Consider the following 26849-nt stretch of genomic DNA (forward strand, 5'->3'; position numbering starts at 1 on the left):
TTTTTTTTTTTTTTTTTTTTTTTTTTTTTAAATTTTTTTATTGTAAGCATATGAAAGAGTAGAGGACTTAGAAAATTTACACTTCCTTTAAAGGGACAAGTAAAATTATCAACACAACATCACACCAAACACTATGCAGATACAGCAAGACCCAATCCAATGCACGTCTTCATAGAAGCTTAAAAATCCTTGTGAGGTTATTCTTTCACAAATCTTCTTGTAGGAGTCTTTGGAATCACGCTTGGGCACTCATACTCAGACTTCACCTGAATAACCAACCGTCCAATGAAATAACGTTCTTAATAGCCTACCAGTTTTGTCCAGGCCCTGGAATCACAATTTTAATGTGATGAGACTAAGTCTCAATTTTAGCTGTTTCTAAATCATGGTGAATTTACTGACAGTCACCTGTTTGTGTTTCATGCACTTTGCAGCTTCAGTTTTAATTATATATATTTTTAACATGTTTCTGAGACACAGAAAAACAACAACCACTATGTAAGTTTCAAAGACTTTTGAAATTGGTGTAAATTCTTGACCCTTATTCTTCATAACCTCTGAAATTCTTTGTGGCAAGCTTGATATCAACTTCCTTCCTATTGGTGTCAAGATTGACTCATAGTTTAAAAAAAAAAAAAAAAAAAAAAAAAGGCCTCAAAGACTAGCTTCTTACAATGACCAGGGAGCAATTTGATGACACTTTGGTGCATTTTCAAGCATGATGGAAAACCATGTCTCTAGGCTAAAGTAATATTTAAATGGTTCAAATATCATCAAATTAACATTTTGGATCCATACACAATGATACATTTGGTCTTTTGGGGTAAAAAGTGGGAACCCACAAGTTAATCAGCTTTGAACTCTAACAAGGCAGGAATGGATCCCAATCAGTCGAGAAACCACAGAGTGTTTTAAAAATTATGAAGAAGAAGAATAAAGACTTTAAATATCGCTCTCTAGGTTTAAATTTGAAAATACTAGAGAGGAAGTGATTACACAAGTGGTTACACTTTAACCACCTCTCATTATAGGTTGCGGTGTAGTTACTTAAATCATAAATTTGTTGGTTGTGCATGTGTGTTGTTTTACAAGGAATGGAGTCCTGCACTGTATCTGCACTGAGCTGCTTCATAGCATTTTGTTTACTTGTCTGTTTAATTGGCTTCATTTTCGCGGATGCAGACTTCACTCTGCTTTGGGCAAGTCTGACAGGGCAAAGGCCAGGTGAGTGAAACAACCATCCCCCAGCACTGTGAGAAGTTTCTTATTAATAAAGAAGGGGCTCAGATTTGTGATCAAATGTGTATCTCTGCAACTGTTGGGGACAGTAAAAATAAAAAATGTTAATCAGCAAAGGCTAAGTAAGGCAAATTTTGGAAGAGATCATACATTTTTCTCTTATCAATTATTCACAAATGTTTTCGTATCAGGGAGCAGTGGCAGTCACAGGAGGCCTCTTCAGAGCCTGTTGCTGTTACTAAGTGCAAAGTTATCCTAAAGGGAAAGCACAGACTGTCTGTCAGCCAAGGGTTTGTTCTAAACAGAAACACATTTACTTAATAAAACAATCTTTGATAGCAATGCGGTGATTTTTGTGAAGCTGAAATGTGATACCTTAAAGAGGGAAGTTGTGCCCAAGGATCACTGTTAAGGACAACAGCTACAGAGAGCTAAATTAGACTGAAAACCTGCACTGAGACCTGAAGTGTGAATTCATTCTGTACTGTGCTGTACTGAAGGGGATAAAACCGGGATTATACTGTACCATTATAACTAGGCCTGCCATGTTAATGTGTAAGCAGGAGTTTGATGTTGTAGCTAGTCAAATATAGGTCAAACTTTAACTATTTTTATGCTGTTAGATAGTTTTGTAAGGAGCACTTTAGTCTTCACCATAATTAGAAAGTAAAGCATGATGCATAGAGTATCATTAAAACTTACAGGAATCTGGCCTCTTGTACTTGAGTGTAACCAGTGGTTTCCAACTTGTTTTAAACTTTCTTTATTTCCATTCATGAAGACATCTCTTGATTTGACAGCTTAGCAATGATACACCTATCTCTTCGAGAGTTCTCTTGACTTGTTTAGATGTTACTGAAGGAAAAAAAAGGAAAGGATACTGTGACCAGCCACTTTAGTTTTCATCTGTGGTCTTTCAGGCCTTTTTGGTATTTTTGAGATGGCCATCCTTCCATGCACACCCTGGAAAATTTCAAATCAACAGTTAACCTAACCCCACTAATTGCATGTTTTTGACTTGTGGAGGGAAGCTTCAGTACCTGGAGAGAACCCATGCAAACATGGGCAGAACATGCAAACTCCACACAGAAAGGCCCCCACCAGATGGTGGAGTGAAACTTTATTTCCTTTTTACCGATGTACCAGATTATGGATTTGGCTGCTCCTTAGGTTTTTGCTATCTCTCTGAAAGTTTATAAAGACCAAAGAACTGTAGCAGGAAATGTTGACTGTTGTGGTTTGTGTCAACCAGAGAGGAAGCTGAAAGGGTTGGTGGTGTGGATCACTGGAGCATCCAGCGGTATTGGAGAAGAGCTGGCCTACCAGCTGGCAAAGTGCGGCTCACGTCTCATCCTGTCTGCCCGGCGTGAGGATGAGCTACACAGAGTGAAACGCCATTGCTTAGGTAAGATAAATTGTTTTAAATTGTCAAATTATATCAAAGTAAAGTGGATTCCAGCCAAAAGAAACCCACTTAATGTGAAGGAACACTTAAGCTTGGGTACATGGACGTATATGGAGTATAACACATTAATAACATACTAGGTTTCCATATGATGTCAGTTATAGTTTGTTCAGTTTTACTCAAAAGTGACTAAATGAATGCTTTTTGTCCTTTATTCTTTAAGAGACCTCTGAACTTAAGGATGAGGATATTCTTGTTCTTCCACTTGATTTGCTGGAGAGGAGGTCACATGAGACAAAAACAAAAACTGTGATTGGGTACTTTGGACACGTAAGCTCACTGCAGTTGCTCATAGTTTCATGAATTTTTTTGTTGTTGCATTAACAACTCATCTATAACATTCAAATACTGGGTTTGATTTACATAATAGAGACCACCTTTGTCTTATTTTAAAGACATCCTTTAATGGATGGTTAGTTTCACTTCACTTTGTGGATGTAGTTTATTTTTTCATTATTCAAGTCATTTTCTAAGAACCTGTGACAGTGTGTAAATTCAAGACTTTTTACTTTAACAAGGTGTAGAAAACCTGGATATGTATGCCATACATGAAAAAGGGCTAAGGTAAAATATAGCAAAACGTATTTCCAGCTTTTACTGCAAAACCTTCCTTTTGTAGCACATGCAGAAGTCAGTTTGGAACCAGCATCCAAAATCTGTATCCTTCAGCATTAATGGTGTGCTGTCACAGATATGCTTGTTACCTATGCTGTGTGCACCAATGCAGCCCCAGATGCTGACCTTTGGACTTGGTTCTCACAGTAAGCTTGGTTGTCTGTCTCCTTTTCTAGCCCGAACCATGTGTGGCACCCACGATTTCCAGGAACTATTTCAAATTTGGATTGATCAAACTGCAGTTTTAAATCCCCCTGTTAGCTGTGACATGTTCCACCACTTTTAAAGCCTAACACTGTTGTGCCCCTTTTACAAAAGCAGATCTACTGAGATGTATTCCAGCAGTCATCATCTGATCAGAGCCTTTTAACTGTTATTTTAAATCCACATGCACCATCTCTTCTGAGGTTGTAAACTCTCAGATAGCTACTCTGTTTTAAATGTCTGCTGAAAACAATGTTTTTTCTCCATAAACATTCACCCTCACAATTGTGATAGTTTTGATGAGACATGTGTCCTCTATTCAATAATAATAAAAAGACTAAAGCTTCCACTGAAACTAATAAAAACTAAACTAAAACTAAACATTTTCGCACAAAAAAAACTAAACTGAAACAACAAAATCCACTCTGAAAACTAACTGAATCAAAATAAAAACAAATTAGAAAGTACAAAACTATAGGTAACTGAAATAAATGAGATTTCAGATGTTCTTTTCTATCCCTCATCAGATTGATATCCTCATTAACAATGGCGGTCGAAGTCAGCGCTCTCTGTTCTTGGAAACCAGCGTGGATGTGTGCCAGGCCTTGATGGAGCTCAACTTCTTCGGTACGGTCTCTCTAACCAAGCAGGTGCTGCCTCACATGACGCAGCGAGGCCAGGGGAGCATCGTGACTGTCAGCAGCCTCTTTGGCCTTACCGCTGCGCCTCTTGCAACAGGTGCCTCTGCTAGCAAGCATGCACTTCAGGTGATGAGATTTCAGAAAGGAGATTATGACCATTTTATTTCTCTTAATTCTTTTCAACTAAATGTATTAGTTGTTGGCTTGTGGGAACAGATCTGGATCTCTGCTGTATTATCCACAGGGTTTCTTTAATTCCCTTCGAACTGAGCTGACTGACTATCCAAAAATACTAATTAGCACAGTGTGTCCAGGGCCCGTCCAATCACAAATCGCCAAAAATGCCTTTACAGCAGAAATAAACAAGGTATTTTTTTTAGTTGATATGCCTAATATAACCATTTCAAAGCTATGTTTTAAGTAACAAGTTTTCCTCTCATTACTTCAAGCCTCCACCCACAGTTGGACATCTGAAGAGGATGCCAACAGATCGCTGTGTGCGTTTAATGCTAGTGGGAATTTCCAATGGTGTCAAGGAGATGTGGATCTCTCAGCAGCCCATGCTCCTGCTTTACTACACCTGGCAGTATGCGCCCACATTCGCCTGGTCCGTGTCCGACAGGTTGGGCAGAAAATGGGTGCAGAATTTCAAAGCTGGTCGGGTAGGTACAGAAAGTTTTTATGGTGCAAAATTCCCTTGTAGATATATTATTTACACATTAGTGTAGGTCTGAGAAATTCAAACATCACCATATTTTTACCAAATACTCTGATCAATATGAGTATATATTTGGGCTTTATGAGTTAGTAAAAAATCTTTTTTCATAATATTTGTTTTACACATTTTGACTTGGTCAGGAGCATGCAGGTGAACATGCAGCTTTTTTCCACTTTACTTGGGGCACATCAGATGCTGCCCTTTCTTTCTGCAACATTTGTGCTGCTGCAGTATTCTGCAAGGTTAGCTGTGCTAGATTAGACCTGAGACTGGTGGGTTCTCACTGTGTGAACAGGCTGAAAATACTTGAATAAAGTTGAACTATGTGTGTAGCGCTGTCTCTTAACAGCTGGGAGGCTCTAGCTTCTACTGACCTTGGTTGAGTCTAATAAGAAGAAGGCAGTGGCTAGGGTATGACAGTGAGCATGACTCCTTCCCCCTGGTGCTGACTGGATAACTGACTGACCAGTGTGTCTGGTGGCCTCTGCTGGACAGTGACAGCTGAGGGCCATGCAGAAAGGTCATGCCACTACTGGCTAGCCATTGTGGATTCACTTGCTTGGGATGAAGGAGGATCATTTTGGGACCAAAAGAAAAAGAGGAAACACTATAAAGACTTACAGAATCTAAACATTCCTCTACAGTGAAATAGTTGGGCAATGTAAGGGGCATGCTTGTGACCAATAAAGTATCTCAAGATTTACAGATGTTAACATGATATATATTCAGACAATTTTCAACCTTGAATAAAATAATTTTTCATTTTTGGTGCAAATCAAGTGCTGACAGTTAGCATCTTCTTTTGTAGGATGCAGACTCTGCGAACTTGACTAAACCGAAGACCTCCTGAAAATCACATCCTCAAGGGGAAATTGCATTCCTAATGTTGGACTTTGTATTTTTTTTCTCCTTTTTTCAACATTTCTGCTTTCATGTCATGTCACCTTGGGATGGCTGTTGCGGGCGATAAACTGGCGATGTATAAATGAAATTGAATTGAGTCTTGAAGTAAATATTTAGAGACATAACTGGTTTGAAAGCTCCGTGCCCTCTTCCTATCTTAAATGAAATGTTTGTAACCAATAATCAACTTGTGGTACACAGCCTTGAAGAATGGACAACAAGCTATAAAGACTATATTAAGAATGGCAATGTTTCTGCAACGACCCTTTAAATGCCTACAAAAATTGAGTTATGTTCAGTTTTCTCTATCCCGGCAAGTTTGTTTAATGAAAAACAGCTTTTGACAAGCTATTTTTATTGTAAGTATATACAGCTACACATATAAAAATTAACAATATGTACAAGAAACTGTGGACAGATTCATTCTAGATTGTAAACAAGTGAATTGTAAACAAAACAACAGCACTAAACACCATACGTGTACAGCGAGACATCCCCAAGGCACATCCTTGATATTCTTTAACAAAGCAATAAAATCCTCATTCCTTTTTGTGGAAAAGTGAGGGAGGATGGGAAGGGGGATCACATGAACATTAAAAAGTCGAATTAAACCAGAGGTATTTATTAGTCGTCTCCTGGAGAGGAGGGGTCTTAATTTATTCACCTTTTGTTTCAGCACAAACATTAATAAACACAAATGTCTGTGCTTTGGTGGCGATGCCACTGCTCCATCTCTCAAATTAATGTGAAGAATTAAGTTGGTTCCCATGCCGACTTGACACTTCACAAACTCTGAGTCAACAATTTAAAATGTAAAACTCCTGATTTAAGATTTCTCTTGACTTTGCTACAGTTCAAACATGAATTTCTGTGGTACTCCCACCTGAAAGATGGAACCACAGCTCAGAGGCAAGGAAAGTGAAGTGGGGCAGATGAGTAAATAGGGTATCCTAGAGGCGGATCGGCTGCCTGAACCGTTAGGTTTCTTAGCATGAAGGGGTGGGCCTGAATGCTGTACCGCTCCTCGTCATCATTAGTAGCATACAGAAGCTCCCAGGAGAGGTTTGCCCACTGGCCTCTCACCCCTTCTCCATTGAGACGGCCCACCTGTACAAGCTGCTCCTGAAGGGTCAGCACTCGCCCTGTGTAGGTACCCTGCACACAAGGACAGTCAAAATGTTACAAACTAACTAGTGGAACAAACTAAGCTGAACACATGGATTTATGAGAACCTTAAATTTTATGTCAACTGGATAATATACTGTAATTATAATTGTATATTTTGTAGCTTAGGTGTAAATGAGGCTTCGTTATGTCTTATTACCATTGTGAGATCATGTCCTAGTGAGAATAGAAAGGGTTTTTCCTGAAGAACGCTGTCATGCCAGCCTTTCTCTGTCACCAGGCCGATGTACCAGTCCCTTTCATATTCCTCCAGAGTGCTGAACAACTCTTCAGGGGACTCCATTGGCCCCAGGCTTGCTTGATCAAACAACAGCTTGAAACTGAACCTGAGGGCAAACAAAAGCATAAGGCAGAACTCTTATGGATGCTCTGGCTCAAATAAGTCTGGCTGATTATAGTAATCACAATCTAGAGGTCCTAACTGGCAATTTTACCTGAAAGCCTGAAGTGTGAGCTGGTAAAGTTCTTTACTTGAAGACAGCCACTCAAGTCCTTCTGTCCACGGTACATCTCCACAATACAGCCTGTACACATAACTAGGACTGGTGAAGGCAGACTCTGCCCCCAGTGAGATGAGACACGAAAGTGCAACATGAATATGCAGTTCCTTCAAAGCTTCATCTTCCTTGAGGGCTTTGGTCATGTCCTCTGAGGTTGCACCCTGCACAGCAGGCCCAAAGCGTCCCAAGGTAAATCGAAACCAATCCTCAGGAAATAAAGGCCTGAGAGACAGCAAGCGGGATGGTAGTAATGGTGCTGTCCTCCACCCTTTTGGTAGGTTGAATACCTCAGACTGGGGGCAGCTGAAGTTCAGATGTGGGAGAGAGCCAGACCTTTCACCGAATACCTCTGAGTTATGGCCTTTATCCACAGCTGGCATCCCAATACCCAGTCCCAGAGGCTGCAGTGGCTGCAGTGCAGAGAGGGCCATGTTTTCAAAAAGACTGTCCATCTCCACGGAGCCCGGCAGAGAGGCCCCCATCTGCAGGGTGGCGTGTCCAGACTGGGCTTCTGCAGTCACTAATGCAACTGTCCGTCTGGCTGGTTGAGGGCCAAATAAGTCATCCTCATCTGACCAGTCACCAAAGGAGGTCAAACTGGAGCTGTCCTGTCTGAATCTTATAGAAGACACATTGGACTCCACCATGACAGCCTCAGGTGGTTGGTTAGAAGTTGTCTGGGCTAACTGTGAAGACTGGGATTTCATCCCACCAACCGCTGACACTTCTTCACTGCTCCATAAAAATCCTTTATGTTTCTGCACACAATATCGCAGGAGCAACCAGATCAGAGCCTTCATGAAGTCATCCTGAAGTTTCCTCAAGTTGTCATGAGAGTCAATGATACCAGACAGCACATTTCGGGCATCAGAGTAGACCCGTACTGCAAGTGCAGCACACGGGGTGAGGGCATTGCCCCAATGCAGATTGAAGCCCTGGGTGAAGCCGAGCCGCTCAGGGCGTTCAAAAGCAGCTTCAAAAACCTCATCCACCCTCCGTGCCTCCACCGTGTGGCAAGACGTCTCCTGCAGCTCCAGGCCCTGTAACAAACACACCCCACCTTATGTAATCTTTTAGATTCTTACATAGATTATTAATAGACAATCAGAGGGATACAGTACCTTAATGTTGACAGTGCAGTAGCCATATCCCCTCTCCAAGATCATTATCCAAACCATGCGGTCCTGAAAGCGGCCAAGAAAATGAGAGCCTGGGGCTAATGAACCTGAAAATGGAGAGCGACTCATCAGTCATCCATACATCCAACATGTAAGGAGATGTGACTATGAGCACAGAACATAAAACATGTAACACACATATGGGAGTCTTTCATTTTGTATCAGCTGTGCATCCCTCTGCTGACTACATGGATAACGTAGTTACTGGATGAGCTGCTTGGAGATGCATCCTGTACAATAGTACAGGAAGGTCGTGCTACTGATTTAACTGGCTGACTGCACAGAGATCTAAATATTAAATCTCTTCTTGTCCCCAGCTTTCCATTAGTCCCTAAAACTTTGCTCTTTTTGTACAAAGGTGGATTTTCATTTTCTGAGACAGAAGACAGACGTTTAATTCAACACAGATGAACAGCAGCAGCAAGGTGAAAGGAAGCTTTTGTTTTAACCTGACTAGTGCTCGCTTGGCTCAAGGATAATGTCATGTCCCATGCTGACATCTTAGAATAGTCCCAGCCGCTACCTCATGATGTGAAGTGACACACTGGGCAGATTTCTTTCCTGCTCACTGCACCACGGCCCCCAGTGTGAGCAAAGCAAAAGAACACTACAAACTGCCACCGTTTGACTGTGAGCTTCAGCCTAACAAGCAACATTTCTGAATTATACATCACAGCCACAGCTTCCCTAGCTCAGAAAAAACAATAAGACTGACTGATTACATCACCTTGGTTTTATTCAGTCTTAAATCATCAGTCCATAAAAAACAAGTCCCTACTTGCATGTTCCCCCCTCCCTCTCTTTCCCCCACCTGATTGGGAAGAGAACAAAACCCGAGCAGCAGCTCAGTTTAGCCTCGGCGTATTACGCAGTTAATGGTGTGGAAATATTTGGATGTAATGAATAGAGACCCAAGCTTTTTTTTTTTTTTTTTTTCCAGGGTCACTTCACAGAAAGCTCAACTGGATCACGTAAGTTCACATTACTGCCCGTAGTCCAAAAAGTCTGCTCACAACAGAATTCCTCTTACTGTGTAACCGTATGAAATGATGCTTCACTGCTTTCAGATCTGCATACAGTCCCCATTTGACCCATACAAGAGTTCAGTTGCTGCAATTACAGCCCACGTCAAAACACACTGTTGTAAAAAACATATATATATACTTTTTTTTCTATATAAGGTGACCTCTGTTTACCGAGAGCTGTAAAAAGAAAAACTTAATGGAGAAAAATACTGTGTGTATTGTAAGTTAAGCAAAACCAACTTTTAAGACAGATTTAAATTTAGATACTGTGACTGATTAGTTAATAATTAACAGGTTTCAGGTGCTTCATAAAGGAAGTGAACACTATTAGCTGTCCAATTTAGATGCCATGACGGGTTTTGTCATTATCTTAATTAGGGCTGTTCGACATAACGTTATACATCGGATGACGATATAAAAACGTCTATCGTTTCATTTTACGCTATCGTTTATTGTGTGGTGTCGCAAAATAAACGTTTATGGCAATATTTTTTCATGGTTTTGATGGTCACTGTAGTGGCTATATTAATTTCTTACAGTTCTCTCTTTCTCTTATATTTAATATAACCACACTACGGACGGACAAGCGCCTGTTTTTATGTGTTGTCATTAGTAACAAAGACGGTAAAACCACTGCGTGTCCGCTTGTTTATTTTCCACATAAACCTTTCACAATAAAGCTCAAGATCCTGTTGAGACTTTTCAAAATAAACTGAATCACATAAAAGAGTATGCAGAATATTAACGGATGAGAAGCAAAAAAGAGCCGTCAGGTGCTAAAAAATAAACCTTAGACTCAAATGTTAGAACAGGCTTTTCCCCGCAGCACGTCGTGTAATAAATACTCACAAAGCAAACGGCGGCCTTTACAACTTATGTCAAAAAATATATAGTTTCATGTATCGCCAGCTGGAAAGACTTCACGCAAGTCGAGCTGCCCGAGATTCACAGAATTTACTGAAAATGTTAAATTTTTGTGATTTATATCGTTATCGGACGATAGATGTCTTAATATCGGGATATGAGATTTTGGTCATATCGCACAGCCCTAATCTTAATGCTACAATTGTATTTTTCTAACACATAGATTTTGTATCAGCGGCTTATTTATTAAGAAAAGAAAAAAAAATTTCAGGCACGAACAACTAACCCAGTGACCCTCTTGCAAAGGCCGTCCTCAGAGCACAGGCAAGACTTCCACTCATTTGCTGGTAGAAGACAGAATCCGGGCAGGGACAGGCAGTGCCCACGGGTCCTGGCCAGCTTCGCTGAGGCCTGGGAAACCCCACAAGGAAGATGGGCAGAGTGAACAGGGGCAGCAAAGGGGCAGAGAGCAGGGCAGAGACGATCACCACAGCCAGGACCAGAGGGCATAGGGAGGCGTTCAGAGCCAGGAGAGTTCCAGCCGACTGACGGCGCTGCTTCTTCTCTGTCCAAGATGTCACCAACACAATCAGGGTGAATTTCAGCTTGGCTAGAAACTGGGTTACTCTGTCAAACAGGAGGCCCACCTGTAGCCAAAAGACAACAGCAAACATGAAGCGAAATCTTACATGTCCAATATGCAGGCATTAAATTTATGGCTGTGTGGCTATTTTAACTCTCTTTCCCAAAAGGGCAAAAGCTGATGACCTCCCCCTCTACCCTTAATGAGTTCTGACACCTCAGTATATCAATAAAGATATGATTTGATGAGCATCAGATTAGTTTCAGGGTTTTTCAAGGGTAGCTGCACAGGCAGAGATCCACCCTCACTAATTTCTGATGCACACCCAGTGATTTTGTTTCACACACAGGCCTGAAATATGACAGAAAGCACTCAGTTCAAAAAAGTGCTTCAAATGTTAGTCCTAGTAGGCTTTCAATGGGAAATTAGTTAATATATATATTTTATGAGGTGTCAGAGGAACATTTCATGTAATCAGTACAAAAACAATGTCAAAAAAAACTGAGGATAACGTGTCAAATGAATCAATCTGCAACAGCAGGGGTCAGAACACTTAAGTCCTCCGGCATTAAACTTTGTAAAGTTAATTGCAGGTTAATGCAGAAGCCGCAAAGCATGGTCCCAATACCTCTTCTTACCGGTTGTGGGTTCAGGGGACCCTGGTTTACTTTTTTTTTTTTTGGAACAAAGCGCTCCAGCTTCTATTCAGCTTTTTTTACTTTGGAAAACCCTGCCAGGAACTACTGCCCCGGACAACACAGCTTCTAGGGCTTAGGGTCAGCAGGACACACAAACCTTAGCACCGTGTTAAAGGTGAGTCTTCAGGGGAACTTCAAAACAGAGCTAATGCTCCATTACATCAAAGGGAGCTCGTTGAGGCTGTTTGTGCATATGATCAGGATCCCTCCTGAGTGTCTTGCTTTGGAGGTTTACCAGGCACACTAAGCACTTTCCAAGATGCAGACCATAGGGAAAACACAGAACTTACCAGAGCTATGGATATACATAGCCTGATAGTGTATATTCTTAATTCTCCAGGAGGAGGTAGAAAACACTGTTGACGAAAAAGATGTCCAAAATACCCTGCTTGGCCATTCATTATCAAAGCTAGTAACATGTTGAGAGCTGATTTGAAATGAGGCACTTGCATTTGGAAGCTGCTGCTTCTATCCCTGATCTCTAATGTTATTTTCTTCTCAATATCAACAGCCGACAACAAAACAAGCCACACTGAGTTATTCAACTCAGGGCAAGTAGAAAAATACAAAGATGCCCCAATCTGGATAGTAAAGAGTTATTTGCGCTGGTCAAAGCACAGATAATTGTGACATTTTTCACTGTTTTATATTTAAGGGTCAGATTTTAAAGCGTGCACTGAAGAACTTATGGTGGGTGAAAACTTTGACCTCACCAGAAGAAGCTGAACTCCGGTACCTAAGTCATCCCACCCTGGCAGCACATTGTTTCCAGCTGCAAGCCGCACCAAGATCACCACCACCATTTGGAGCAGAGCATCTTCTGAACTCTGCCATCCCTGCATAACAACAATAATAAAGAGAAGCTGTTAAAATCAAGCAAGAGGCGCTCACTGATTAATACATTTTTATTTTCATTTTGATAAAAGGAAAGGATAAATAACTGTCAAGAGGACCCGTTTTTCCAGTGTCACCCTTTTCAGTCTTCTTTTGACAAAGATCTGTTATTTAGGTTGTTGCCCAGTTTAAAATCTCCCCAAAATTGCTTTACAAGTTTTTATTATTTTGACTGTGAGCAAGCATAAATGTTAAGTATACCACTCTAAAGGCTCGAGTAAATCCCACGCTCAGGGAAACCGTGTGGAGCAGCTGCAGAGACTTATCCATAGCCAGGAAAGCAATCATTGCAAATGGAAACACTGTGAAGTAAAACACACACAGATCAAACACATTCAAATACAGTTATTCTCACACTTGAGAAAACTGTTAACACTGGACAAAAGGTGACTTCCAATATGTATTATAAAAACCTCAAAACCTCACCCAGGTAAATAAGGACTCTTCTGATTGCAGCAGCAATGTACAGTCCTCTGTTTCTCTGTTTAAAAATGTGCACATTGGACATCCCTTTAGGGTACAGGGGATTGAGGAACACCCCTCCAAATACATAGGCCCCTTGGATCTCTCTGAGAGCCCAGCAGAGGCAGAACAGTATGAGGAGGAGGTAACTGACAGGAGCCTGGGGTCCTGTAATCAGGCTGCGGGACTGAGCTGATCCGATGAAGTGATGCAAAACGCCTGCCTCTGCCATTGCCACCAGTAGCAAGCTCAAATATAGCAGTACTTCCCTGCAGCCTAGATTCCAGCCAAAGGAAGTTGGAGGAGGAGGTGACGGCCCCCCTCTGAGCAATTCGCGGTCCCCAAAGGCTGACCTGGAACCTCTGCAGAGTGTGCCAACCTGGCTGAGATCCAGACTCAAGAGAAATCCCATAGCAGTGGAGAGGAGAACCACACCAAGTGTTGATGGGATGAAGTAATTACATACAGCTACGCCAGCGGATACACCAAACATCAACAGCAGCCTGTGAGACAGTACACACACACAGACACACACAAAAAAATTAGGGCTGATGATAAACAGGGTAATAAAACACTGCCAGTGGAACCATTTAATCTGATTCATCCATCCGTCCATTCTCGTGCGCTTATCCTTATCAGGATCGTGGAGGCGGCTGAAGCCTAGCCTAGCTATCATAGGGAGAGAGGCGTGGCACACCCTGGACAGGTTGCCAGTCTGATATAGGGCTAACACAGAGAGACAGATAGTCATTTCACACTCCCATTCACACCTATGGGCAATTTAGAAATGTTATCTAGTTTTACCTTCTGAGTTACTATAATTTCTTTTGTTTTGCTTCGTTTTCTTTTGGATGCTCCCTTCAGGGGTCAAAACAGCAGATGATCTGCCACCATTTCATCCAGTTCTTAGCATCTTTTATTGTCACACCAACACTCAGCACAAATGCATACCTCATCTTACAATACTGAAATGCTAAACAGAGTTTGTCCACTTTAATCTCAGGATATAGAATGACCCACATGACTTTTTTACAATATTATTGTTTCAAAAGTGAAAACAAATGATATACAGTTGTGGTCAAAAGTTTACATACACTTGTAAAGAATATAATATAATGGCTCTACCGAGTGTCCCGTTATTTCTAAAACTCTGATTTTTCTCTGATAGAGTGATTGGAACAGATACTTCTTTGTCACAAAAAACATTCATGAAGTTTGGTTCTTTAATGACTTTATTATGGGTTAACAGAAAAAAGTGATCACATCTGCTGGGTCAAAAATATACATACAGCAGTGCTAATATTTGGTTACATGTCCCTTAGCCATTTTCGCTTCAATTAGGCGCTTTTGGTAGCCATCCACAAGCTTCTGGTTGAATCTTTGACCACTCCTCTTGACAGAATTGGTGCAGTTCAGTTAAATTTGATGGCTTTCTGACATGGACTTGTTTCTTCAGCATTGTCCACGTTTTCAATGGGGTTTAAGTCAGGACTTTGAGAAGGCCATTCTAAAACCCTTATTCTAGCCTGATTTAGCCATTCCTTTACCACTTTTGATGTGTGTTTGGGGCAGAGGTGGGACCAAGTCATTGTTTTGCAAGTCTCAAGTAAGTCTCAAGTCTTTATCCTCAAGTCTCAAGTCAAGTAATGTCAGGCAAGTCAGAGTCGAGTCTCAAGTCACTGGTGTAAAAGTCCAAGTAAAGTCACAAGTCTGAAATTTTGAATTTCAAGTCCTTTCGAGTCTTTAAAAAAAAAAAAAAAAAAAAAGCATGTTGCAGTTATGCTAAATGTAAATATTAGACCATGTAATTTTTAAATCTGTGTTTTTCTCAACACATGACAAAATAGTGAACTTAGAAAATATACACAAATTGTGAAATTGCACCTCTTTAAAATGCAGCTCAATTAAACCTAGCTCCAAGAATAATTTTCACCGACGGTTCTGAGATAAGCTGCATGTTATTCTTGGATGCGGTTGTAGGACCGGCTTTAAAATCGCATGACAAAAATATCATACATAAATAAATGATTTTTTTTTTTAAATATCATTTTAAAAAAAAAACTGCATCACCAACGTAGCCTGGAAAACATTTGCTAGTTAGATAAAGTCAGCTATCTCATCGTAGCATATTTATATGCATATTTATTAGGGCTGCCACAAACGATTATTTTGATAGTCGACTAGTCACCGATTATTTTTGCGATTAGTCGACTAATCAGATCATCATCCATTGGACGTACAGCGTACAGCTTATTGCACCAGCAGCATCTGCTCTTATATAACTATCATTAGCTTACAGCTTTAAGTGTTTAAGGTATGTGCTAACTAAAAATAAAGACAAGATGATAGTTTATTAAACTTCACCGAAACAATCTGCAAATTTCATTAAAATTTAATAAACTCCTTGCTATCTAAAATATAACAGGACACCGGAGTAAATTCTGGAGCATCTCACACTTCTGATAATCAGCTGTCTGCTTGACGTTTATTCAGCTGTGTAAAAACTATAACTTTGATCTCAGCCAAACCGATTTACTCAGGAACAAAAAACACTGAAAAAAGCCAAAAAATAACATTTTGAAGTTATCTAAGTGACTTATATGTTTAACCTGAGTAGCGAAAGACGGCGGTGGGTTTGAAAACGATTTGCCGGGAGTCCGGTGCTCTCACGGTGCTAGTGAGCCTAGCCCCCGGCTAGCTATCAAGCTAGTGGGTAACAGACGTCTCCGAAAACGTCGGAGCGCTTTTGAAAATATGTGGTGTCTTGATAAACTGAGCAGATATTTGAGGTTTACACAGCTACATTCTCGCCTGAAAATATGTTAAACGTTTATTTTGTGACCCAGAAACAATAATAAGAGTAATATTAAAACTAACTAGCTGCCGCCATTGTTGGAAACTGAGCTGGGCTGCGCTATGAATTCTGGGACACAGCTGCTTCTTCTTCGGGGTTTAACGGCAGCTGGCATCCTTGTACATGCAGTGCTGCCATCTTCTGTTTCAGTCCGTTATTACACTCTTAAATCCTACTACTTATTCCTGCGTCTTTTGTGATCTTACAAAGCTTCAAACGACGCGTCGACTATTAAATCAGTCATCGACGATTTTGATAGTCGACGTAATCGTGACTAGTCGACTAATCGTGGCAGCCCTAATATTTATAATTATACGCTTCTTGGAGTGAGCGCATACACTCGTGAAGTTTACTAACTTCCGGTCACTGCAACAAGCCCAGGTACAGTTTGTCCATGTGATCAGCAGCAAACTTCAGTCGAGCCTTAAGGTGCCGCTTTTGGAGCAAGGGCTTCCTTCTTGCACGGCAGCCTCTCAGTCCATGGAGATGCAAAACACGTTTAACTGTGGACAATAACACCTGTGTTCCAGCAGCTTCTAATTCTTGGCAGATCTGCCTTTTGGTGATTCTTGGTTGACTCTTCATCCTCCTGACCAATTTTCTCTCAGCAGCAGGTGATAGCTTGCGTTCTCTTCCTGATCTTGGCAGTGACGAAACAGTGCCATGCACTTTATACTTACAAACAATTGTTTGCACTGTTGCTCTTGGGACATGTAGCTGCTTTGAAATGGCCCCAAGTGACTTTCCTGACTCGTTCAAGTCAATAATTCGCTTTTTCAGATCCATGCTGAGCTCCTTTGACTTTCCCATTGTAGCATTTGTGGGCGTTAGTATCCAATGAGCCCTATTTAACCTGTCTAAGAGAAGTCACCAGCTGTAGTCACTCATAATCACTCACAAGAAGTTAAGAGGCCATGCTATGAAGCTCAGTTCACTGACAACTTTCTAAGTCACCAAAATTGCTAATTCATGTTGCTGTATGTATATTTTTGACCCAGCAGATGTGATCACTTTTTTCTGTTAACCCATAATAAAGTCATTAAAGAACCAAACTTCATGAATGTTTTTTGTGACAAAGAAGTATCTGTTCCAATCACTCTATCAGAGAAAAATCAGAGTTTTAGAAATAACGGGACACTCAGTAGATCCATTATGTTATATTCTTTACAAGTGTACAGTTGTGTAAACTTTTGACCACAACTGTAATTTTTCAATTGTAGTTTGATGTCAGCTAATCGTTTCAGTGGTACCTGAGGTTGCTGGACATGGGTGAGCCTCCTAAGCCAAACACAAGAGTCTGCTCCATGCCCCAGAGGAGCAGAGCATCCAGGGGAGGCAGGATACCAAACGCCCACAGCAGAGGTAGAAAGAGGAACAGCACGTGGAGAACCTGGCTGGCCAGATGGAGTTCAGGGACAGCATCAGAGTACCTATAATCACAGCAACATGTCAGAATTATTATGACAGAAAACACAAAGTACTTTAATAAAATCATTAATTTTGTCACTCACCTATCAGCCAAATCCACAGCGATGAAAATAAAAATGTAAAGAGGCCGCGTGAGTGGGGTTATCTCATAAGTATCCTGTGCCTGAAAAGTGGCTGTCTCTGTAGCTGTATTTACAATGAGAGAATATTCAGCTATACACAGCGTCACCCAACTCAGGACGAAGACCACCAGAGATGCACCAATACTGCCATAAAGAGCAGTGAGTCTGCCAAGGAACACATACCATGTCCCAAAGCCACAGAGCACCCCAGCTAGCACTGTATGCAGCACCACATTAAGCCCAAAACGCTTTCCAGGAGCAATGAATCGAACAGTCTCTGTGCTGACACAGTGGGTAAATTCCACTTCTTCTTCATCAACAAGGATGTTGGATGCACCAAGTCTCTCCACTGTGCCGCTCCTCCGTGCAGCATACAGCGCCAGGGCCTGGACACCCGCCGCAGCCCCACACATAAGTATACCAGAGAGCACCGCAGCATGGAGCTCCTGAAGCAGCTGCAACTGACTGAGCAGGGTCCCGAAGCCCCCAAAAAGCCATGGTGTCAAGAACAACACTGCTTGATTGACATATACATAAGGTGGGGCACAGTAGCCCAACTTGAAGCGTGGACCCCCCAACACAGTTTGGGGGAAGCGCTTCCAGAAGAACTCCTGCTTGTACTCATTAAGAAGGGGCACATCTGGCCCCATTCTGACCATTCCCAAAAGGGTGGTAGGTCATCTCCACACACCTGAAGGAGAGTTTCCATTCATCATCATCATCTCAGAAACAGTGAAGCACCCTGCAATGGAGGAACAATTAATGAACAAAGTTTAGATGCACTAATAAGACAAAGAAACCATACAATAGGAGCTCCATCCTGTGCTTTTTTGTAGTCTCATTACACAAATTAGAGCTAAATAAGCCACAACAAATATATTTTTCACAGTGAAGTACATTCATCATCATTATTTGAGAATACCTTCCTCCAGCTCAGGTAAATGTTACTCCTTACAACCACACTATTATTATAATTTTTAAAGCTGTTTATCTACAACAGCACATCAATGGGTCACATTTTCCATCAGGGGAAACTCAATTTTAAGACACCACGTAAAATCACCGCTTAATAATGTGCAGCACAAAAAGGAATGGCAAACAAGAGCCACAGCTAGTCAGTTGCCAGGAAAACAAAACACAGCAACAGTAGCTTGTGGGTGCGCTTACGTGGGCTAACCTGCTAAGCTAGCAGGGATAATCATAAGTCTCGCTTCACAAAATTAAACCAGGTAAAAGAACACTGAGCACTGGGCATAGTTTTTGTCCCTTTATTTCAGCTAGCTCTATTACTGTTAGCTAACGAAGGCACCAAGTATTTTCATCTTGACTATGTGCTAGATTACTATTATTAACAGGTGAATAACAGCTGGTTGGCCACAATGTGAGATACACTTACCGTTAACAGCCGAATAGCCAACTGCAGACAGTTTTGTCTTTTTTTAGTATTTGAAGATGTAATAAGGTAATATTATGGAGAAACGGGCGGAAATTGCCAACATTACCGTTAGCTACCAGCTAACCATTAGAAAGCCAGGCAACATCGGCATGATACACAGCCAGATTCTAACCAATGAGAGTTGAGGAAAGAAGAGCGCGGCGCCTCTGATTGGCTTAAACCGTACAATCCCCGCCCATTCAACTCAAGGGCTCTGCCACATACCATGGACGGTCTGTGCCACACACACAACTATTAATACAAAAAGGAACATATTTTTGAAAAGAGTTTTCACTTTAAGGGGAATATTTATTCACCACACATCGTTGAAAAAAACCGACTTCTATAAGCCGACAGACACTTATAATAATATGCACACTTGGAAAAACATCTGTAATGTTTAAAAAAGCTTTAATTACAGGTATCAGAAAGTTCAACACGGTCTAAATTCTCTTAGGCTCTTTCTTGTAATTTACAAATCCTGGTGCATTTTACTTTATATAGTAACCATTGTATAGTATTTTAGCTTTTCTTGGCACAGTATCTTCCTATTTATTTATTTATTTTTTCCATTTTTGTTTTTCCAGAATATTTCTAATTCATATTTTATTTGTGTCCCTTGTATTGTGGTAACGAGTGATTTTCCCCAGTGTGGGATTAAATAGTCTCTATATCTGTTTTAGTCTTCAGGAACAGTTCTCCGGGCTTCTTTGAGGATATTGTTCCATTCTCTGTCAAGAAGATCCCACAGTAGTTCAGTAATGTTGAGTTGCGCACTCTGTGGAGGCCAGCCCATGAATGATAGTGATCCACTGTGTGTTCTTTTATCTGGGTATCCTTTATTGCATTGGCAGGGAGTTTAGAATCATTGTCATAATGAAAAATGAAGCTTTTGCCAATGAGATGTTTTCCAGGTGGTAGAACTGATGGTACTTTTCTGGGTTCATAACTCCATCAATTTTGACAAGATCATTACCATGATCACTTGCAGCCCCAAACCATGACATACTCCAAAAAGACCCGTTGTCACTGATCGTCAGCCTTTTCTCTGTTTTCCCTCTTCCCTATGAATGGCTTCTTGACAGCCACCCTTCCACTGAGACCATTTCTGACGAGGCTTCAGTAAACAGTAGATGGATCAACTGAAGGGACAGATGTAGATTTCTTAAAGAAATTACTATCAAATACTGTTCATCTGCTGTGGATAGATTTTAAGGTGTGCTACTTCTTCTGCCCTCCATTGGTTCAGTTTCCTCAAATTACAAGCTATGTACACCATCCTAAAATATCTCACATTTTGGAAAATGTTTTTTTTTTTTGCATGTTATCTTTGGCATTTTTCATTTAGCTAAAGCCAAATTATGTATTTTTGCTACAGGCTGCTGGCAAAAAAGTGCCTAAAGATACAATTTCAAAAGGATTCTTTGCCAAGTTGTCTGTAATACTTATAGACTTGTTCATCCCTTGAGTTAGGTGCCTGTTTTATGGTTGAATGATTCATAGGTCAGTTTTAAATGACTTTAAAAAATGAAACATTCCTCTGAAAATGGCCAGGTACAAGGACTGGACTGAAAATGACTGAAAAAGCAGTCATTGTCCAAAGAATAACTTTAAAAATGACAAGATAGTCTGGTTTCTTGGAAGCAAAATATAAAGAAATTAGGGGTGGCTTAAGACTTCCACTCATTACTGTAGATCAACAAATTATTATTATTATTATTTATTTTTTTACTATTTAATTTGTAAAAATGTGTATACACACACACACACACACACACACACACACACACACACACACACACACACACACACACACACACACACACACGTAGGAAAATATTTAGTATACACATCCAGAAATGCATACACTATTATATATTGTACATATATTTATTAGTTTCAGGTTGGCCATTCTTGTATTTTGCTCATTTGTGTTGTTGTGTTTGCACATCTCTGTTGCTTGTGGGGCTCGCACACAAGAATTTCACTCGCATGTGCTGTGCCAGTGTGCCTGCACATGTGATGTGACAATAAAAGTGATTTGATTTTGATTTGATTTGATTAAGAATAGAAGTTCTCATTGTGAAAATGATATAATTACAACTATTGTATATCACCTCACTTATTTTGTGAAAACACTAACCAGCTTCATTTAGACCTTGTATAATTAAGTTCAGACATATACATTAAAACTTAACTTAAAAAAAAATACAGATGCCACTCTTATAAAACAAAGGGGTTTACCATTCTAACCTGCTTTTCACTGAACAATGGAAAGACCATCCTTCTTTGCAATTATAATGACATCAAATGGCGCATCCCATGGGTTTGTTTATCTTCTTTATCCAAAACAATTTTTCAACTTGGCACTTGCCAGGATCTTTAAATGCCGTTTCTAAAGCGCTTAGTCGACCCTAATAACTGAGAAGGGATTAAGAATATTAATATTGCATTCTAAATCCTTGTTATCGTGTTCTTAACACAAAAAGAGCAAATCCAAGCAAGTGTTTTATTTCAATATAATGAAAGTGATTGTAGCAAAGTGTCTACTTAGAAAGAAGCGGGGCAAAAAGGGAGGATCATGAAGCGATCACTAAAAAGGCCAAGATACAAACACAAAGAAAAATAACAATCGGGGTCAAAAGAGATTAAATTGTTGTTGTTGTTGCTCAATGGGGCTCAGGGGATAAGGGTGGGCAGGAGGTCATGTTTCCTTGTCATCTTAAAAAGCGATTTCTATTCCGCATAGGACACAATAAACCATAATAACAGAAAAAAACTCATCAATAACGGCAACATGTCCACAATCCTCCCATAGCGCCGCGTATTTAAAATCATTGCTGTGTTTTTGTCAAAGCCCTCTGGTGAAGAATATCCACTTGAATTAACACTTAAGTCATTAAAGGAGAAACACATTGCAAATTGTATGAAATATGAAAGGCTGATACCAAATTACCCAAAAGCAAACCATCTGACAAAGCTCCGAAAATTGATTCCTGATAAATTTGCAAGAAAATTATGCATTCGTTCTCTTGTTTGGTTGTTCTGTTAACTTGTTTTTGCCATTTCGCAATACACTTTGCGTGATTGAAATAATGTTATTAATGACACACAAGTTCAATAATGTTATAAACGACACATGATTCCTGAAATGGAAAGCAATTAAGATTTAATGCCTCTGTGATGCGGGCTCTTATCCAAAATGTCTGCACAAAATAAAAGCATTTTCCTTTTCATTCTGACTGTCACTCTCACTCCATTCTTTTCTCTCCTCTTGCCAGTCACGATTTATTCCACAGGAAACAAATTACAGGCAAATCACAAGCGACAGCAATAACTCAATGACAGATTTCAAGAGAAGCAATATGTCAAGATAGAGGATGTATTTGTAAGGATAAAATGAACTTGGGCCATAATATGCACCTTTTGAGAACAAAATAATTTTCCTTGATGACTTGCAGTTGGTCGTCAATTGCAAGTTCATTTTTTCCAAAAGCAATTTCAACTCAAGTGATGATGTTGATGAAATTGTAGCCCCTATCAAAGCACTTCTAAAAGTTAATACAGGTTGGCAAATGTGTAATGCATGTGGAGTGTAACGTCGGTCATCCATTACACATGCGGCGCATTTTCGACAAGCACTGCACAACGTGCGGCGTTAACCTCCGCATCAAACTTCAATCCGCGTCGTCACCCCTCTAACCTCCCCTCCAACACTTGAACCTGAGTAGATAGCTGTGAAAACGCGGTCCATTCAGCAATTATTCACAGAGTCTTGGACTAATGGTGCTCTGAATGCACAGACACAGCAAATGTAGGGAGTTAGTGGACCAGCAGTAATGGCCCCATGCAGAGCATGCGTTTTTCTGTGTGTGTGTGTGTGTAGCGAGGTTTTTGGGGGGAAGGGGGCAGGCATCATCTATAACAGATTCACAACAAGCTCAAACATGTCTAATTCTGAATCCAGATTACAACTGCAGAGGACAGCTCACTCCCCCCTTCTCCACCCCTCACTCTCACTCTCTGCGTCTCTTCTTCTCCTTCTTCTCCCTCTCGGTCACTCCTGCCTTCATATAAGGCAGATGAAAACATAACCTGTCACATTCCATCCCATTAAACCAGCAACAAACCATGTGGTCTACTCACATGGAGGAGCTAGGAAAGGCAGCGAGATAGACAGAGGGAGCAGTGCATCTGGGTTCGCACAGAAGTGATGAATTATTCACAATCTTTATGATAATGTCGTTTTAATGTAAGAAACACTGAAAGATATGCAGATATGAGACACGCCGTGCAAAGTGGCATGCTCACTATAAGCTTACACCACGCACGACAGGAATTAGAAATATATTTATAACCATCCATACTGCGCATACTGTACTCAAATATAAAATGTGTAATTATCCTCTGCAGTACCTAACGCATTAGAGCACTCACACTGAGCCCCCAAATCTCTCCTGTGCTTTTTTTTTTTTCAAGAGAAGTACATCAGCTGCCATTTGATGTCAGGCAGAGCAGGGTAATGACAGTGCACTCACTTGTGCAGTCATTAGCCCCGCTTAATGCTGGGAATTAACACAAATTAAGTGAAGTTAAGTACATGCATTAGGGGAGCTTGTTTGGGGAGAGCTTTTCACTTTTTCTGCGTAGAGCTGGCTTATTTCTGGGATGTTGAGCAAAAAGGCTGCACGGAAAGAGAGACACAAAAGTGAAGTGCAAACATCCTCCTTCAGTTTACAGCATACAGGTCAAAACTCACTGACTGATTAGCAGTGTTAATGGAGCTCTAAGGACACCTAGTGGTCATGTTAACGCCACCAATGCATAATCTCTGCAGCGAACACTGTGTCTTTTAAACTGGCGATTTCATAATTATATTCCTCTGTGTAATTTTGCACAAATTTTGTTTCCCGTTGCAGTAAGGAGTTTTTACTTCACATATTTATGCCTTATGTGGCTTATTCAGACTGGTGTTTTTGTTGACTGTGGCACCACTAGATTATGCCAACAGGAAAACAGGAAGAATATATTTTAATGCTCCACTGAGCTAACATCATAAACACAAAGTGGAGTGGGTTCATTACAACACAGGAGATTTGCACGTTAGAGACGAAACTGCTGTGGGCTTTTCGAAAAGAGGCTAACATGATGAAACTGACAATCTCTGAAATCCATTTGGACCGTATTCAAGATTATATCTTTATCTGAGCGACTGCAGATTATTGTCCACAGAGAGGTGTGCTAAAGCTGGATTATCCACTTGTTGGGGATGCATCTGACCCGATGGACGCGGCATGCCAGCCTCACACGCCCTTACATCTGTGTGTTTTTTCTACTTGTTTGCAAAAGATGAGATGGCATTCAAAATGACACCAAAACCTCTCATCCTCAGATTACCATGGTTAGTGATCCGCATATAAAAAAAATGAAGTCTCAATCATTATATATGCATTTGAGAGGAAGGCACGACATGTGCCCCCCCCAAAAAACGGCCTAATTTACATCAGAGGCAGTTCAGTTTAAAGTGCTGCTTGTATTAACTAATAGTAATTTATTAAAACATACAAAAATCCCACGATTTAGATACACATAGATTATTGTTGTCATTAATTTCACACCAGGACATAAAAACACACAACAGCAATGGCCGCCATATGTGTTCACCTCGTGTTCCACCTCTTCTGATTCCTACTGGGGTGGAAGTCTACCGCCATTTGGGAATCTGGAATACAACAAGTGTAAACAAACTTTTAGTTTACTCTGAGTTCTTTTTAAAAGTTTTCCATCAGGAAAAATAAGGAGAAAAAAAATCAGATATACACTGTTTTTTTTCTTTTACCAACCTGCTGTCTTGTTCTTGTTGTCTGTTCCCAGCAGTGGTCGGAATGTTGCTTCCTGTTCTTCGGTTGTGTCTGAAGTAAATATCAGTTTGGCCACTTCGAGCAACGTTACTGTGTTTGTGCTTCTTACCTGGGTGGGGAGTTAATACAGGCGTAATATTAGATATCACTGAAACGTCTATCATTCTTACTGCGACAGAGCACAAAGGAGAACAGCTAATCTCTATATAACAAGTTACATATGGCAGCTGAAAACAAGGCATTTTTACATCAAGAAGAAAAAGAAACCCAATTCCAAGACGTTAGGAAACTGTGTAAAACTAAAAACCGATTACAACAATTTACAAACCCCATAAACCAATAATTTTATTTACCGCAGAACACAGTAAATATCTCAAATGTTTAAACTGAGAAAATTAAAAATTTTAAGGAAAAATGTTTTCAAATTTTGAAGGTGATAGGAGCAACACCTCTGACAAAAGATAATTGGTAGAAAGGCGATAAAAGGCTGGAAAAAGTAAGTGGTACTGAGAAAAAACAGATGGAGGAACATTTTGCAACAGTTTTCTACAAAAAAACTCAACACAAAATTAAGAAGACTTTTAATATCTCATCGTCTACTGTACATAATATCAACAAAAAATTCTGAAATTCCAGAGAAATCTCTGTGCGCAACAGATAAGACTGAAAATATTGGATGTCTGTGATCTTCGGGCCCTCGGGTAGCACTGCATTAAAAACGGACATGATTATATCATGGAAATCACTGCATGGGCTTAGGAATCCTTCCTGAAATCATTGACTGTGAACACAGTTCACTCCGCCATCCGCAAATGCAGATCCAAGCTCTATCACACAAACAAGAATCCATTTGTGAACATGAGCCGTCTTCTCTGGGCCGAAGCTCTTTTAAAATGAACCGAGGCAAATTATAAAACTGTTCTGTGGTCAGAGGAATCCAAATTTTGCATTCTTTTTAGAAAGCAAGGATGAAAAATCCTCCAGAGTAAGGAGGGGAAAGACAATCAACACTCAGTTCAAAAGCCTTCATACCGGTTTTAGAGCAACATATGCACCTATCCAGACATCTTTTCAGCAAGACAATGCTAAACCACATACTGAACCTATTACAACAGCACAGCTTCATAGTAGAAGAATGTAGTGCTGAACTAGCCAGCCTGCTGTCCAGACGTTTCACCAATCGAAAAGATCTGGTGCACCATAAAACCAAAAATCAAACAGCTCAGCAGATCCAGGACTATTCAGCAATATATTTGTCTCCCAAATGTCAAGCAAGTGATGTAGACATCAGTTCCCAGATGTTTATAGACTGTTGTTAAAAGAAGACCGACTGCTACACAGTGGTAAACATGGACCTGTCCCAACATTTTTAAATTGTGTTGCTGCCATCAAATTGAAGAGAATCTTTTTCTTGAATGGTACATTTTCTTATTTTAAAACTCTGATGTGTTTTCTGTGATCACATTTTATTCTATTTAGACTTTACACAGCATCCCAACTTTTTTGGATTTGGGTTTGTATGTTATACTCACATTTGTACGTGTAATGGTCTTCGTCTATGTTATTTTGCAGGACATTGTGCCCGTGCATCACATTCTGCGGCCCTCCGCTTACACTCATTACTCTTAGAGTGGGGTTGTGGGGCACGAGCAGTCCAGGAAGGTTAACTTCACTTGTAGGAAGGAGAGCTCCGGGATGATGGGAGTATGGCTTTAAAAAACAAGGAGGGAATAAGGAAAATGGACATAATTCTCCAGGACAGAACTGATGTGAAGTATAACATGCAAACATGATCTATTAAGTGCATCTAAGTTCCTCACTAGTATATGTATTCTAACATAAAACATTTTTTCTCCACTTTTCTATCTCTGCTGCTGTCCACGGTCCATGCAATGTGTCCACTACACCCTACACACTTGCCAGGGGACTGGGGATTAGATTGCTTGCTGTTCCACATATGTAAGCATCTTATAGG

At 40.4% G+C, this 26849-nt stretch overlaps 3 protein-coding genes across 6 annotated transcripts in view; 1 reads left to right on the forward strand and 2 right to left on the reverse strand.

Moving 5' to 3' along the window:
- Positions 1-43: 43 nt before the first annotated feature.
- Positions 44-6134, forward strand: LOC146647054 (dehydrogenase/reductase SDR family member 7-like). Its single transcript, XM_085390887.1, has 7 exons — positions 44-1224; positions 2492-2644; positions 2868-2974; positions 4051-4290; positions 4409-4531; positions 4614-4826; positions 5691-6134. The coding sequence occupies exons 1-7, from the start codon at positions 1074-1076 to the stop codon at positions 5730-5732; spliced, it is 1029 nt and encodes a 342-aa protein (XP_085247013.1). The 5' UTR covers positions 44-1073; the 3' UTR covers positions 5733-6134.
- pcnx4 (pecanex 4) lies at positions 6124-19119 on the reverse strand. Its single transcript, XM_085390886.1, has 11 exons — positions 18975-19119; positions 17540-18320; positions 17279-17458; positions 13139-13677; positions 12914-13014; positions 12532-12654; positions 10824-11184; positions 8592-8695; positions 7405-8510; positions 7110-7296; positions 6124-6940 (listed from the first exon to the last, which is right to left on the reverse strand). The coding sequence occupies exons 2-11, from the start codon at positions 18235-18237 to the stop codon at positions 6689-6691; spliced, it is 3651 nt and encodes a 1216-aa protein (XP_085247012.1). The 5' UTR covers positions 18238-18320; positions 18975-19119; the 3' UTR covers positions 6124-6688.
- Positions 19120-23923: 4804 nt separating this feature from the next.
- The window catches only part of lrrc9 (leucine rich repeat containing 9), a 31410-nt gene continuing 28484 nt past the window's right edge, over positions 23924-26849 (reverse strand). For all 4 annotated transcript variants that reach the window (XM_085390682.1, XM_085390680.1, XM_085390681.1 and 1 more), the window contains exons 31-33: positions 26407-26584; positions 24857-24983; positions 23924-24735 (exon numbers count right to left, since the gene is read on the reverse strand). In XM_085390682.1, coding sequence (XP_085246808.1) covers positions 24702-24735; positions 24857-24983; positions 26407-26584 — 339 coding nt within the window. In that variant the 3' untranslated portion in view covers positions 23924-24701. The remainder of the gene's footprint in view (positions 24736-24856; positions 24984-26406; positions 26585-26849) is intronic.

The sequence above is a fragment of the Rhamphochromis longiceps genome, linkage group LG19 (genome assembly GCF_057381845.1).
Source record: "Rhamphochromis longiceps isolate RC_006_pf linkage group LG19, R_longiceps_female_GT1.1, whole genome shotgun sequence".
NCBI classification, from domain to species: Eukaryota; Metazoa; Chordata; class Actinopteri; order Cichliformes; family Cichlidae; genus Rhamphochromis; species Rhamphochromis longiceps.

Excerpts from the sequence above, each read along its gene's own strand:
- LOC146647054 (XM_085390887.1), top strand. The coding sequence starts at position 1,074 with ATGTGTGTTGTTTTACAAGGAATGGAGTCCTGCACTGTATCTGCACTG. Across the intron at positions 2,975-4,050 it reads TGATTGGGTACTTTGGACAC|ATTGATATCCTCATTAACAA; the intron begins GTAAGCTCACTG and ends ATCCCTCATCAG. Across the intron at positions 4,532-4,613 it reads TTACAGCAGAAATAAACAAG|CCTCCACCCACAGTTGGACA; the intron begins GTATTTTTTTTA and ends CATTACTTCAAG.
- pcnx4 (XM_085390886.1), bottom strand. The coding sequence starts at position 18,237 with ATGGTCAGAATGGGGCCAGATGTGCCCCTTCTTAATGAGTACAAGCAG. Across the intron at positions 17,459-17,539 it reads GCTGTGGATTTGGCTGATAG|GTACTCTGATGCTGTCCCTG; the intron begins GTGAGTGACAAA and ends CTGTGATTATAG. Across the intron at positions 7,297-7,404 it reads CTCACACTTCAGGCTTTCAG|GTTCAGTTTCAAGCTGTTGT; the intron begins GTAAAATTGCCA and ends GTTTGCCCTCAG.